This window comes from Typopeltis vanoorti, chromosome 9 (genome assembly GCF_054136105.1).
Source record: "Typopeltis vanoorti isolate ZY-2024b chromosome 9, IOZ_Tvanoo_1.0, whole genome shotgun sequence".
Lineage (NCBI taxonomy): Eukaryota > Metazoa > Arthropoda > Arachnida > Uropygi > Thelyphonidae > Typopeltis > Typopeltis vanoorti.
In genome coordinates this window covers 117,791,968-117,806,190 of record NC_143557.1, presented here as the reverse complement: position 1 = coordinate 117,806,190, position 14,223 = coordinate 117,791,968, and the positions used below count along the sequence as shown (strand labels likewise).

The 14,223-nt window shown below is 35.6% G+C and overlaps 1 protein-coding gene across 3 annotated transcripts in view; it reads right to left on the bottom strand.

Annotated features, from left to right (window-relative positions):
- The window catches only part of LOC150103458 (katanin p80 WD40 repeat-containing subunit B1-like), a 370,687-nt gene that overhangs the window by 63,293 nt on the left and 293,171 nt on the right, over nucleotides 1-14,223 (bottom strand). For all 3 annotated transcript variants that reach the window (XM_090397462.1, XM_090397461.1, XM_090397463.1), the window contains one exon: nucleotides 5,645-5,721. In XM_090397462.1, coding sequence (XP_090253588.1) covers nucleotides 5,645-5,721 — 77 coding nt within the window. The remainder of the gene's footprint in view (nucleotides 1-5,644; nucleotides 5,722-14,223) is intronic.

Here is a 14,223-nt window from a genome sequence, read left to right as displayed (position 1 = left end):
TGAGTCAAGGCCACCACGCACTGGCCTTAATAGCACAATCCACATGCAAAGGAAGAACACCTGATTTTCAAACATGTTTGAACTTTTGTCGCCGCATTTAAAACCATTCCAGGGTCATTAATTTTGATAATTTTTCACGGAACATTTATTCACTTTCCATGGAACATCAGTGTTCCTCGGAACATAGTTTGGGAAACTGTGCTAAAGGAATGTTCGGCTGAATTGGCGAAGCCTTTCACGTGTTTGTATAACTTCAGTCTCCAAATGATACCACAGGAATGGAAGGAATGTATGATAGTTCCATTGAACAAAGGTGGTGCAAAAACTGATGTGTCTAACTACTGCCCTATCAGAATCACCTTGGCAAAAATGCCAAAGAACAACTTCTGGACATTCTCAATACCTCTTGGCGAACGGGCAAACTTCCAAAAGAATGGAAAAAATCAGTTATTGTACCCATCCTGAAACCTGACAAAAATGCTGCAGAATGTCAAAGTTACAGACCTATCGCATTAACTAGCATACTTTGTAAAATTACTGAAAGAATCATACACTCCAGGCTTATGCACTGGCTGACAAAAAATAAGAAAATCAACTACTACCAAACTGCTTATAGAACTCGTCATTCGACAACAGATCAATTATTCCATTTCTGCCAAACAATAATAGACTCATTTCAGGAAAAACCAACAAAAAAGACAACTGCCATATTCCTTGATATGACTGCTGCTTTTGATCGTGTTTGGATCAAAAAATTAATACAAACAATACATGATATTGGAATTAGAGGAAACGCTTTAATCTGGATTGCTGATTTCATCAGAGGAAGAAAGATCAAAGTCAGAATCAATACAGCAATATCAAAAGAGCGGAGAACCTGGGCTGGTGTTCCCCAGGGCTCAGTACTCAGTCCCTTACTATTCCTTCTATATGTCAATAATATTCATCCCTACCTTACAGAAGACACAAAAGTAACTTGCTATGCAGATGATATAGCCATCTGGCACACTAGTGCTAAAATCAAAGAATCAGAGGAAATTCTAAACAAATCCATGAGAGGATTAGAAAAATGGTCAAACGAACTCAAACTTAAAATCAACCCAGACAAAACAAAACTAAGTACATTTAGTACAGACAGGAAAAATAGACATTCCTACAATCCCAAAGTCATGATCAATAACAAGCTAATTGAAAAAGTCACAAATCCAAAATACCTTGGTATTACGCTTGATCAGGAATTACGTTTTGCACAACACATCTCTAACACTTCCAACAGAGCTCTAAAAAAATTAAATATACTGAAAAGGCTTTGTGGAACAAATTGGGGTGCAAAGCCAAAAATCCTCAAAACTACTTACACTACACTAATAAGGCCAATAATGGAATATGCAGCACCTATCTGGTCACCTTCGGCTTCATCGGTAAAGAAAAACCTAGACAAAATACAAGCAAAAGCATCCAAGATTATCATTGGTGCAGTCTCATCCACTAACAACATCAGAGCCCAACAGGAATGTGGGCTTGACCTGCTGGAGGACAGACGAAAATTTGCCACCATAAAATTCATAAATAATATCAGAAGCTACCAAAGTGATCATGTCTCCCTAAAAACCTATGAACATTGGAACCAAATTTGCAGACTTCACAGATCATCGACTTTACAATATGATGACACTATCAGGAAAGAAATAGGTCTTGATCAGCTAAATGTCCACATAAACAAAGAACCTCTATTTTCCAGTCCTTTACCTTCAAATACCTTCATAAATCTAAACCTTACCAAACTCTGTACAAAAAAAGAACCAAAAGAAATGCTTAAAGAAAAAGGCCTAAATACCATCAACCTTCTTTCATCCTCCAAACAGGTTATTTGTTATACCGATGGATCATCAGACACCAATATGATTAATGGAGGCGCTGGTGTTCTCCTTCTACTCCCGAAAGGTGAAAAACTTTCAATAAAAGTTGGATCTGGGAGAATCGCTTCCAATTTTACCAGCGAACTCTACGCAATAATTAAAGCACTAGAAGCCTACTTAAATCTATCATCATCTCAACAATCTGAAGGAATTATAATTTACAGTGACTCAAGATCAGCTATGGAGGCAATCAAAAATGGCAATACCAAGCTCACACAAGACATCCATAAACTCTTAAATCATCTAAAGTGTTTAGGTAAAAGTTGCATTCTACAATGGATTCCTGCTCATGTAGGCATTGATCACAACGAAGCAGCTGATAAATTAGCAAAAGAGGCCAGAGAACTCAACCAAGAAACTCATATGATAACTCTTGCTGATGCCAATGCACTAGCAAAAGCTAAACTAATTCCATTGAAATCAGTGATACAACATCAAATTCCCGAGATCAATGCTGACAGAAGGACCTCCACTACGATAGCAAGACTACGAACAGGACATTATAGAGGAATGAAGATCAATACAGATGATACGAGAACATATAGAAACTGCAACAACTGCCCCAATACGGAACTGACACCCACTCACATCTTTACCTGTCCAGCAATTACAGCAGCCTTGCAAGAAATAGATCCTAATCCTGAACAACAGCTCTATACAAACAAAATCACAGACATAGCCAACGCAGTACAAAGAGCGCACGGAAACATCTAAGACTCTTCAAAGGACAAGACAACAACAACAACATCAGAATCTCTGGTGGTAGTGAGAAAGTATTTTCAAAACTTTATTTTCATAAAGTTTTGAACCTTAAAGGAGGGAAGAAAGTGAAGATGACTGGCTTACATAGAGATAACCATCAACTAAATTGCAACTGTTTCAGCGATTCTTTATAAGAGAAAGCTGTAGTATTTGAATTAAGGTATCACAGATCCAGAAGTTTTATTTTCAACTCTCTGGAAATAAAACTTCTCTAATGAATTGGTCAGCAGCCACACGTGATCAAATAACTTGCCAATGAATAAGATTTTTTAAGAAGAAAGAAGTAAATTATGCAAAAAAAAAAAAAAAAAAAAAAAATATATATATATATATATATATATATATATATATATTTTCAATGTACCATTTAAGAAAAGGCCAGAAATTCACTTGCCACTTGTCTCTGTTTAATTGCATGTGGTAAATGATTTCTGGAGTCCTGGTTGTATATACCATCATAATGTTATCATGGTCACTTTTACAGACTAAAACATGAACTTCAGCAAGTAGCAAAATAAATGTAAATACTGTTAGGGAACAATCAGTGAAGTTCAGGTAGTTCCCAACTTTGAGTTAATTTGCTCCTAGCATGCAGTCATAAAGCAGGAATTTCTTTGCCATAGATGTAATGTTAAAATCAAGTCAACAAAATAATAGTTTATGCTTAAACAATGATTAATTATCCAAAGAAATGAAAACATAGCCTTTAAAATCAACTACATTTTAAACTTCCTTCAAATATGTTTCTTTAGCCTTTAAAATTATAAATTAAAGATACCAAGAAATTATATACTTGGTATAATCCTTTATCCAAGTGTAAGCAAACAAAGTTTTCGCCTGAAGTATTTTCAGGACTAGGGAAACTTGTACATAGAAACTAATGATTTCACACATCACTTGCCTTAGTATCTCATAATGCAAAGCACATATCCTTGCAGACATGTATAATGCTATGCATTATGGGAAGAATCACTACCCAGACCAGTTTGGACCTTGATTGAAGGGAAAGGGGGGGTTTCCTCCTCAGTGAGAGCCAGACCCAGAGGTGATACTAAGGTTTAAGTAATGCCAAAGTTACATTTTCATATACGAGTAGCCAAAAGGTGGTTTTGTATACAAGTAGCCAAAAGGTAGCCACCTTTTGGCTACTCATATATGAAAATATGACTTCAAGTTGTTCAAGGTTTATGCCGCACACTGGTCCATGCAGTTGATCAAGATCATGATGTGTTGAAAAGAACCATCACTGGTAATGAAAGTTAGTGTTTTCAGTTTGAACCAGAAACGAAATGTCAGAGCATGGAATGCCATGGAACATCTTCCCAGTAGAAGAAAGTCTTCTTCTTAAGACTTCCTCTGTTACCTTTTACAGTGTTGAGTTTTTTTTGTTTTTTTTTTATATTCTTGCAACCACAACCATAATGAGGATAAGGTGGTTGCCTCTATGCCTCCTAATGTGTCCTATGTTTGTAGATGTGCCCTGTGAAGAAGCACAGTCACAGGGCAGGTTTGCCTGTTCTGAGAGATGAAAAACCCAAGTTTCCGGCTGGAAACCCCCTCCCCCACCACCACCACCCCTGTATGAGACTGGCTAACTCACCTTTCGTCAAAAGAGATCAGATAAAGGTTCCTCACATCATTGACGGGAATCGAACCAAGGTCTTTCCAACCAAAGGGCTTTGTCTATAATGACTGAACTATGGAGGCTCTAGAAGAAAGTCAGGTTGCAAAAATCACGATGGTCACTGTTTTTTTTTTCAACGCTGCTGAAATTACTCACCACAAATATGTTCCTGAGGGCACCACAGTGAATGGTCAGTATTACTTAGGAGTAATGCAACGTCTGTATGCCAACATGTGATGTGTCAGATAAGAACTGTTTCATAACAACGACAATGGATTTCTGTTGCAAGACAACATGCCCAAACAGTGTGTGCTGCCTGTGAAGCAGTTTCTGGGTTCGAAGTTGATCTGTGTGATCGACCCTGCCCCCCTCCATTCATCAGATTTGGCTCCCTGAAAAATGTTTCCTCTTTTCAAAATGACATGCCTTGAAAAGGGAGTGCTTCAGCAACACTGAGGACACCCAATGCAGTGTGACATAGACACCGAAGGAGATACCTGTTCAGGACTTTCACCATGCCTTTGAACACTTATTATTATTATTTGACACCTCCAGGGAGTCCAAAGACTCATCGAGAGAGAGTGTGCCAACAGCATCGAACGATTGGTCCCCTTCCAACTACTAACTGCGCTCAAACTTACTTAACTGAGCCATTAGTAGCAGAGGCTCTACCAATCGACCAATCTTTGCCGGCTAAGGTTGTATGACAACCTTGTATGACTGTATGACAGATGTCAACGTTGTGTGGAGTTGGAGGGAGATTTTGAATCTGTGTAATTGAACAATTCCAAATATAGTTCACTGTTTTGATATAATAATTGTTGTCTAATTACTTAATGGACACACTGTGTAAGTAATTTTATTAGTCACTAATAATTTGCTTTCTATCATAAAACACAGTAATAAAGTGGTAGAATTATAGATATTCCCAATAATTAATTCATCAACAAAAAATCAAGTCATCTCTATTTCAGTATTTGCACTGCAACTATCCTTGAAATTTAGCTGTGTGTGGATTTGATCACACTGTCTTAGGAATGGACCTGTTTTACAGAAGTACTAATAATGAAGGAACAATCATTTTCGATTGACCAGTACGTAGTAACCAACCAAGCAAGTTAGCATAAAACTTCTAGTTGTCACAATGTGCAGAGCACTAGTAAAAGTTGATGGTGCACCCACATTTCTTAAGCAAGAAACGTTTGGTATACAGAAATGACATTATTCAGAATGATTCACAATACAAAAAATTAAACTACCATATAAAGGCAAACTCGAAAACATTAATATAAACTAAATCATATATACAATGATAAAAATTCATGTTGCATATACTTACGGCCTCAAAGTAATAACATTTAAAACATCAACTAAAACTGCTGCATCATTCATATGAATAGCAGATTCCAGAGCCGTCTGAAAATATATAAAACAGAATATTAGTACATAAAAAAAAAAAAAAAAAAAAAAAAAAAAAAAAGCAGGAGAAATTTTTAAGTGCAAAATTAAATTATTTTAAGAGAAATTTTGATGAAGAATGTGGTTAATCATCATTAAAGTTTAAAACAGTGTCAAGCATACAAAACTTTTGTATATATATATATTTATACATATAATGTTCTTTCAACTGTTTTTTTTTTTTTCAATGCAATCCTGTAAAGTCAATGCAATAATTATATATATATATATATATATATATATATATATATATTTTTTTTTTTTTTGAATTCTAGGGCCTGATAATCCTGTCAGATAGGTCTGCAATTTCATCCTTCAGCTTTTCAAATTGTGAATGCATTATATAATTATTATACATCATTTGAGCAATGATGACAATACAACCGTCACTTTGGTTTAAAGAACAGAATACTGTTGTGTAGAAAGCCAGCTCAATTTTCAATCCATAAACTGGTTTTCAGAGTAGAATGCTGCTGCATTCAAGGGAAAGGTGGGTCTGGAAAGTTTTCATAAACACCTAGAACAAAAATGATATTAAAACAAGTGATATAACTAAGAAAGAACATACACCTAAACCTCTTTTTATGCGAATTGGGATATCAAAAAGAATTTTTTTTTTACGCGATTTTTATTCACTTTTACGCGACCAACCTCAAGTCTTAGTTAGGAAAAAATTCGTAATTCAAGAAAATTCTCAGCATTTTTTAGAATTGCATTCTCGCTTCAATTAAGAAAATTCTAAATTCTTATGAATTTCATTTATTGGGAATTCCCCGAATTACAAATAACTGACTGCACATAAAAAAGCAGTTCTTAGCAGTTTGAATTTGCCGTTTGAGTAGAAAACACAGTTACTGCATTTTTTAAGTGAAATAAAAATAAAAATCGCATCATAAAATTAATAATTTTGCCAAGAAATAATAAATGGTAAGCTATATGTAATTTTCAAACTTTCATTTCATCAACCGAAGATTTTAATCCAGCCCTCACATGATGTTGCCGATAACCAAAAAAAAAAAAAAAAAAAAAGGAAAGTCGTTTCCTTGGATATAAAAATTCAAATTTTAGATTGTCTTCAAACTGGGGAAGGTGCGATGGCTGTGGTAAGCATTTTGGAGTCCGTGAATCAACTGTCCGATCTATAAAGAAAAATGAAGAGGCCATTAGAAAAGCGGTATTTCTGGTACAAAATCGAGGGCGAAATTATCATCATACACAAGAGATGTTCTAGAAAAGCCGAAAAAGCTTTAGTGATGTGGATAGAAGATAATGTACAAAAAAGTATGCCAGTTGACGGAAATTCCATCAAGCAATCAGCATTGAGATTTTATGAACAGATTAAAAAACTGCAGCCAGATATTTCATCTCAATCGAGGAAAAAATATGAATTTCATGCAAGCAATGGTTGGCTGGCTAAGATTATTAAAAGACATGCTCTTCATAATATAAAAATTAAAGGTGAAACGGCTTCTGCTGATGAAACAGCAGCTAAAGCATTTCCACAAAAACTTGCTAAAATAATTGAAGATGAAGGTTATATTCGTGAATAAGTTTGGAATATGGATGAAACCAGCCTTTTCTGGAAAAAAATGCCAAACAAAACTTGCGTATCAAAAATGAAAAAAAAACTGTTGGTGGGTTCAAAGCAGCAAAGGATCACATAATACTCCTATTTTGTTCGAACATTTAAGGAGATGGGATGTTAAAACCACTGCTCATAAATCGATCATTAAGACCACGGTCAATGAAAGGCACAGATTTTCAAAAATTGCCATTTCATTGGATGGCCAACAAAAAAGCTTGGGTGACCATTGATATTTTCACTGAGTGGTTCCAGAAATATTTTGTGTCAGAAGTTAGATGCTATTTGAATGACAAGGGTCTCAAATTTAAAGTGCTTTTGATTCTTGATAATGCACCCGGTCATCCTGTCATAGAACACCCAAATGTGCAATTTTTTTTTCTACCGCCCAATATCCCACATCATTGCTACAACCTCTAGATCAGGGTATAATTGCGACTTTTAAAACATATTATGTCAGACGAACATTTCAATACGTTTTGAACAAGCTAAATGATGATGAAACACTGTCAGTTATGGATGTGTGGAAAAAATTTTCAATTATGGATTGAATTGATCAGGTTCAATTATCGTTATCTGAATTGAGACCAGAAACTATGAATGCATGCTGGCAAGCTATTTGGCCCGCATGTGTTAAAGATAATGCTCCTGTTCCCTTCAATCATACTGTAGAATTCCCCAATATAATAAGTTTGGCATGTGAAACTGGCAGAGAAGGATTCGATGATCTTATGTCGGCAGATATCGAAGAATTGTTAATTGATAAACCTCATTTGATAAAATTGATAAACTATTTTATCAATTTTATCAAAAAATTGATAAAATAGTGGAGATTGTTTCTGAGACTACTGAAAGTGAAGAAGTTAATGATAATGATCAAGATAATCCTACTTTTACTGCTGATATAATTAAAGAAGGTCTTAAACTGGCCAGTAATTTAGGCAATTATTTTGCCTGACATGATCCAAATGAAGAACGTGCAGGGAAGTTTTCAAGTGAGAAAAAGCATCTAAAGCATCAACACAGCAATTAATAACTGAGTTCATGCCTAAAACTACTGAAATAACCAGTGGTACTTTTGTTCAAGACATGACAAGAAGAATTCCACAAGTTGAGGCGGAAGTTAATGACGATAATACCATATCTAGTAGTTCTAGTGATATTACAGTCTCACGAAAACTTTCACGTTTATTGTCAGAAACTGATAACGAATAACATAATTTTTTTATAGAATCTTTAGCAAACAACTGAAATGAATATGTTTCTTTTAAAGTTATTAAAATTCATTATGTGTGTGTGTATTCTCCATGAAATGTAAATAAAAATCTTATGATCCTAACGAATTTAATGTTTGTTTTTTTTTCATTATTTTGCTTATATTTCAGGTTTGGAACCAATCTTCACTTTTTCTATGGAGTCAGTAGTTCTTTTTACACGAATTCTATTTATGTGTAATTTTTAGGAATGTATCTATCACATAAAAAAGAGATTTAGGTGTATAAGGATATAAGCATATAAGAACCTAAGCTACTTTCATAACTCTGCTACTAGTATGTTCTTTCTTGTGGTTATATCAGTTACTTTAATATCATTTTTGTTCTAGGTGTTTATCTGAACTTTCCAGACACCCACTCATAGAATCCTACTTATTTTTATCATTATTATCAATTTCCTGATATGTATCCTCACAAGAGATGTTCAGAGACTACTATGACAGCACTACATGATGAAGTTTACATTATTATGAATCTCTTATTAATAATTCTCCTCCAAATTAGTCTACTACTTGTCAGCACTCAACATTTTATAGCCAACATTTTGTTCTTCTAATGCATTTTTGGCTGAATCGATTCACCTAGACCTTGGTCTTCCTCTGGATCTCTTTCCTGCCATCTTTGCATCAATGTTTTGCATACTTTCCTCTCCCATTCTGTTTAAGTGGACACACCATCTTAGAATAGCTCTGCTCACATATTCTTGAATGCAAACAATATCAAGTGCCTTTCTATTATGGCAGTTCCCCTCCCCCTATCCACAGGGGGATATGTTCCAAGATACCCTGCTGATACCTGAAACCACGAATAGTACCGAACCCTATATATATATATACTATGTTTTTCCTATACATACTTACCTAAAAGATAGTTTAATTTATAAATTACGCACAGTAAGAGATTAACAACAATAAATAATGATAAAATAGAACAATTATAACAACTTACTGTAATAAAAGTTATCTGAATGTGAATTGAATTTTAGCAACCTCAGCATATGTTTTTATATTATTATTATTCATTTATTCATTATTTTCTGAAGTTGAGAACTTTCAACTTTTTCACTTAAAAGGAAACACTTTATGGCTTCACTTTGGCATATCCGAATTGCCAGCATCACTACTCTTGCTTTGGAGCCATCATTAAGTAAAATAAGGGTTACTTGAACACAAGCACTGTGATAGCCGATCTGATAACTGAGAACTACTCAGAACGATGTGCAATTTAAAACTTATGAATTGTTTATTACTAAAAGAAAGAGCCATATGGCTTCATTTCAGCAATGCAAAATTATATCAGCAAAGTGGATAATAGATCCAACATTTTTTCAAAGCCGAATTTTTGTAGAAACTATGAAAGTTGACCTGAGAGTTTATGAGAATACAATCCTAGACATCCCTGAGTTTCCTTAGCTGCTTAAGTCAAGTAGTGCAAGCTAAAGCAACTTGGGGATGAGGATTGTATTCTTGAATGCAAACAACTCTTGCTTTGGAGCCATCATTAAGTAAAATAAGGGTTACTTGAACACAAGCACTATGATAGCCGATCTGATAACTGAGAACTACTCAGAACGATGCGCAATTTAAAACTTATGAATTGTTTATTATTAAAAGAAAGAGCCATATGGCTTCATTTCAGCAATGCAAAATTATATCAGCAAAGTAGATAATAGATCCAACATTATTTCAAAGCCGAATTTTTGTAGAAACTATGAAAGTTGACCTGAGAGTTTATGAGAATACAATCCTAGACATCCCTGAGTTTCCTTAGCTGCTTGAGTCAAGTAGTGCAAGCTAAAGCAACTTGGGGATGAGGATTGTATTCTTGTAAGCTCTCAGATCAACTTACAAAACTTTCATAGTTTCTACAAACATTTGGCTTTGAAATAATATTGGATCTAATAACCACTTTGCCGATGTAATTATAAACCACTCCTTACCCTCTCACTCACAACTTCCCTTTATAACTTCCAGGGATGGTCCCTAGTCCTTGCTCCATCCTCCCCTGTTCCACCAAACCTCTCAATAATTTAAAAGTCTCAATCATATCACCTCTCCTTCTATCTACCAACCTCTGCAGTTCACAATCCCTCAGCTTATCCTAATAACTAACATTGTACAGTCCTGATATCTACTTTGTTATCTATTGTACAGTCCTGATATCTACTTTGATATCTGCCTCTGCACATAATTTATTTATCCCATTCAAATCCTAGGTCCAATTTCAATCACAATAATCAAGCGCAAGTGTGGTCTGATCAGTGCTTTTATACAAATGGAATGACAACTTATCTATAATAAATTTAGTTTAATCCTTTATCCAAGTGTATGCAAAGTTTGCACCTGAAGTATCTTCAGGACTGAGGCAACTCATGGTAAAGGTCAATCTCATCACTTGTCTTAGTGTCTCCCTTAATGCAAAGCACATCTCCTTGCAGACACGCATAATGCTATGCATTAAGAGAAGGGCCACTACCCAGACCGGTTTCAACCTTTCTTGAGATCTCGTCAGTGGGAGCCAGACCCAGAAGTGGTGATACTAAGGTGGAAGTAATGGAGAAGTCATATTTACCTATACGAGTTGCCAAAAGGTGTCTCACCTTATTGTTAAATTACTCTGGATTTAAAGAAAGATGTTGGAAGTTTTTTCCCACTTGGTTAGACTATAATAAATTTAGTTTAATCCTTTATCCAAGCGTAAGCAAACAAAGTTTGCACCTGAAGTATCTTTAGGACTGAGGCAACTCGCGGTAAACTAAATTTATTATGGTCTAACCAAGTGGAAAAAAACTTCCAACATCTTTCTCTAACTCCAGAGTAATTTAACAATAAGGTGAGACACCTTTTGGTAACTCGTATAGGTAAATATGACTTCTCCATTACTTCCACCTTAGTATCACCACCTCTGAGCCTGGCTCCCACTGACGAGACCTCAATAAAAGTCGAAACCAGTCTGGGTAGTAGCCCTTCCCTTAATGCATAGCATTATACATGTCCGCAAGAAGATGTGCTTTGCATTATGGGAGACACTAAGACAAATGATGGGAGCTTGGTCCAACTTTACCACGAGTTACCTCAGTCCTGAAGATACTTCAGGTGCAAACTTTGTTTGCTTACACTTGGATAGAGGATTAAACTAAATTTATTACAGTCTAACCAAGTAGAAAAAAACTTCTGACAACTTATCTTGCAGGTCAGCATCCTTCTCAGTATTGCAGCAATCCTCTGGGTTACCTTCACTACCACTGCAATATGTTCCCTGAATTTCATGTTTCTATTAATCATCACCCCAGAACCTTTGCCTCCTCCCCTTCCTCCAACAGAGTATGCAGCCTCCCATCTATGTATCCCAAACTTCAAAACTTTGCATTTTACTGTAATATTCAAATTTTCTTGCAGGCCTAACACATACGCACCATTACTAATAACCCCTTTCGAGCTTCACATCATCTGCAAACAACTGAATACCCCCCCCCTGCAATACATTGAAAATATCATTGATATAAAGATTAAACAATACAGGTCCCAGTCCTGAGCCCTATGGAACCCCACTTGTAACCTTCTACATTCTTGATACTGCTCCCTCATACACAACTCTCTGATACCTATCAGATAGCCAATCCAGTTCACTAACCTGATACCAAACCCATGTTCTGCAACTAAATATCAGCTTATCATGTGGTACCCTGTCAAATGCCTTTGTAAAATCCAAAGAAATGGCAGAATATGCCTTTCCTTCATCAACACTTGTCACTTTATTATAAAAGGCAATCATATTACTAAAACAAGAGCACCCCTTAACAAATCCATGCTGACTCTCCCAGATAACATCATAATGTTATCAAGCAAGCCACTGATGGTATCTTGCCATTCCAATCCTCCATTCATGAAACTGCCAAGTTGATATCTAAGACTACTATAATCACCTGCCTGATAATTCCACATACATTCCTTTCTCTTTAATACTCCTGCAGGTCTATTAATCTTCAAAGTCAAAACCACATGGTTACTCTCTCTCTCTCCAAATGGGGGCAGGAATGCTATCTAAGTTATAATCAGATCATCTGATGCTGTGACCAAATCTAAAACTCTTGAATTTTGTGGTCCTACTACATGTTGTCTAAGACATTTGTCCCTTAAGAATCCCAGAAATTCCATTCCCTTACTACTACTACTACTATATACATCCTTTCTTTTAGGGTTACACGGTGATCAGCATTCATTTTAAAAATTTTATGGAATTTACAACCGTGTTAAAAAAACTTTTTTTATTATCCCGATGTTTCGATCTTCACATCAAGATCATCATCTGGAGCGTACATAAATATACCGGACAAGCTGAGTTACATCACTGACTGTAAGCTAGAGAAAAATGATTTGATCACATGTTATTCTACTGGCATGACCTGTGGCGAAAAAAAAAAAAAATTATAAATTACATCAAGCTAAATTCTATTTTACAATGACAGGAATAAACATTCTTTTAGATCGTTTTTCTTTCAGAAACAATTGGTGTCCTATTTTTAGTATTACAATTCCTATTTTTGATTTATAATACTGGATTTTCTACAGTCCTGTTTATAGTTGTTCTTAGTGAGGAAGGTCGAATATATACTTTCCATATGTTTGGGATTTTTAGACCATCATTATTGTTCAGGTTGGAGTGGTTGATAATAATCTCACAGACTTCCTTGAATTTCCGTTCATACCATATTTTAGTGTGATGTAGACAGCTGGTGGTTTTCCAGTCAATTCTGTGTAAGGTATTTAGGGCATGATCAGAAAGGCCAGCTTCACCATAATTATTATATTTAATGTGTCGTTTATGTTCCTTTTGTCTAATAGGAATTGTGCGTCCTGTTTCTCCTATATATAATATGTTGCAAGTACAATAAATCTGGTATACTCCAGGGTGGGCTAGTGGAGGGAGTGGGTCTTTGGATGAGTTGAGTAAGCGTTTTAATTTTGCAGGAGGTTTAAAGGTGGCTTTGAGGTTGTACTTTTGTAGTACTCTCTTTATTTTGTCTGATATTCCTTTAATGTAGGGAATGATTATAGTTTTATTGTAGTCTGGTTTGTCTTTGTTTTTTTTTGTGGTTTTGTAGAGAATTTTGTTAATAGTGTTTTGGCTGTATCCGGTTTTTTGTAAGTTATTACTGATAATTTTAAATTCATCTTTCAGTGCCTGTTCACTGGAACAGATTGCCTGAGCTCTGTTTTTTAGCGTATTGATTACACCTAGTTTTTGTGTTGGGTGGTGGTAGGAGTTTATGTGTATATATTGTCCCGTATGTATCGGTTTTCGGTAAACAGTGAAGGAAAGATTGCCTGAGGGAAGACGTGTGACAAGTGTATCTAGAAACGAAAGTGTGTTGTGTTTTTCAATTTCAATTGTGAACTGTATACGTTTGTGTTGTTTGTTTAGGTGGCTAAGGAATATGTCTAATGTCTGGCGGTCATGGGACCAGATCGCGAAAATATCGTCAATGTATCTAAGCCAGACTTTGGGTTTTAGAGGGGGAGGAATCTAGGACTAGTTGCTCAAATTGTTCCATGTAAAAGTTAGCAATGGGGGGGGGGGGAGATAATGGCGCGCCCATGGCTG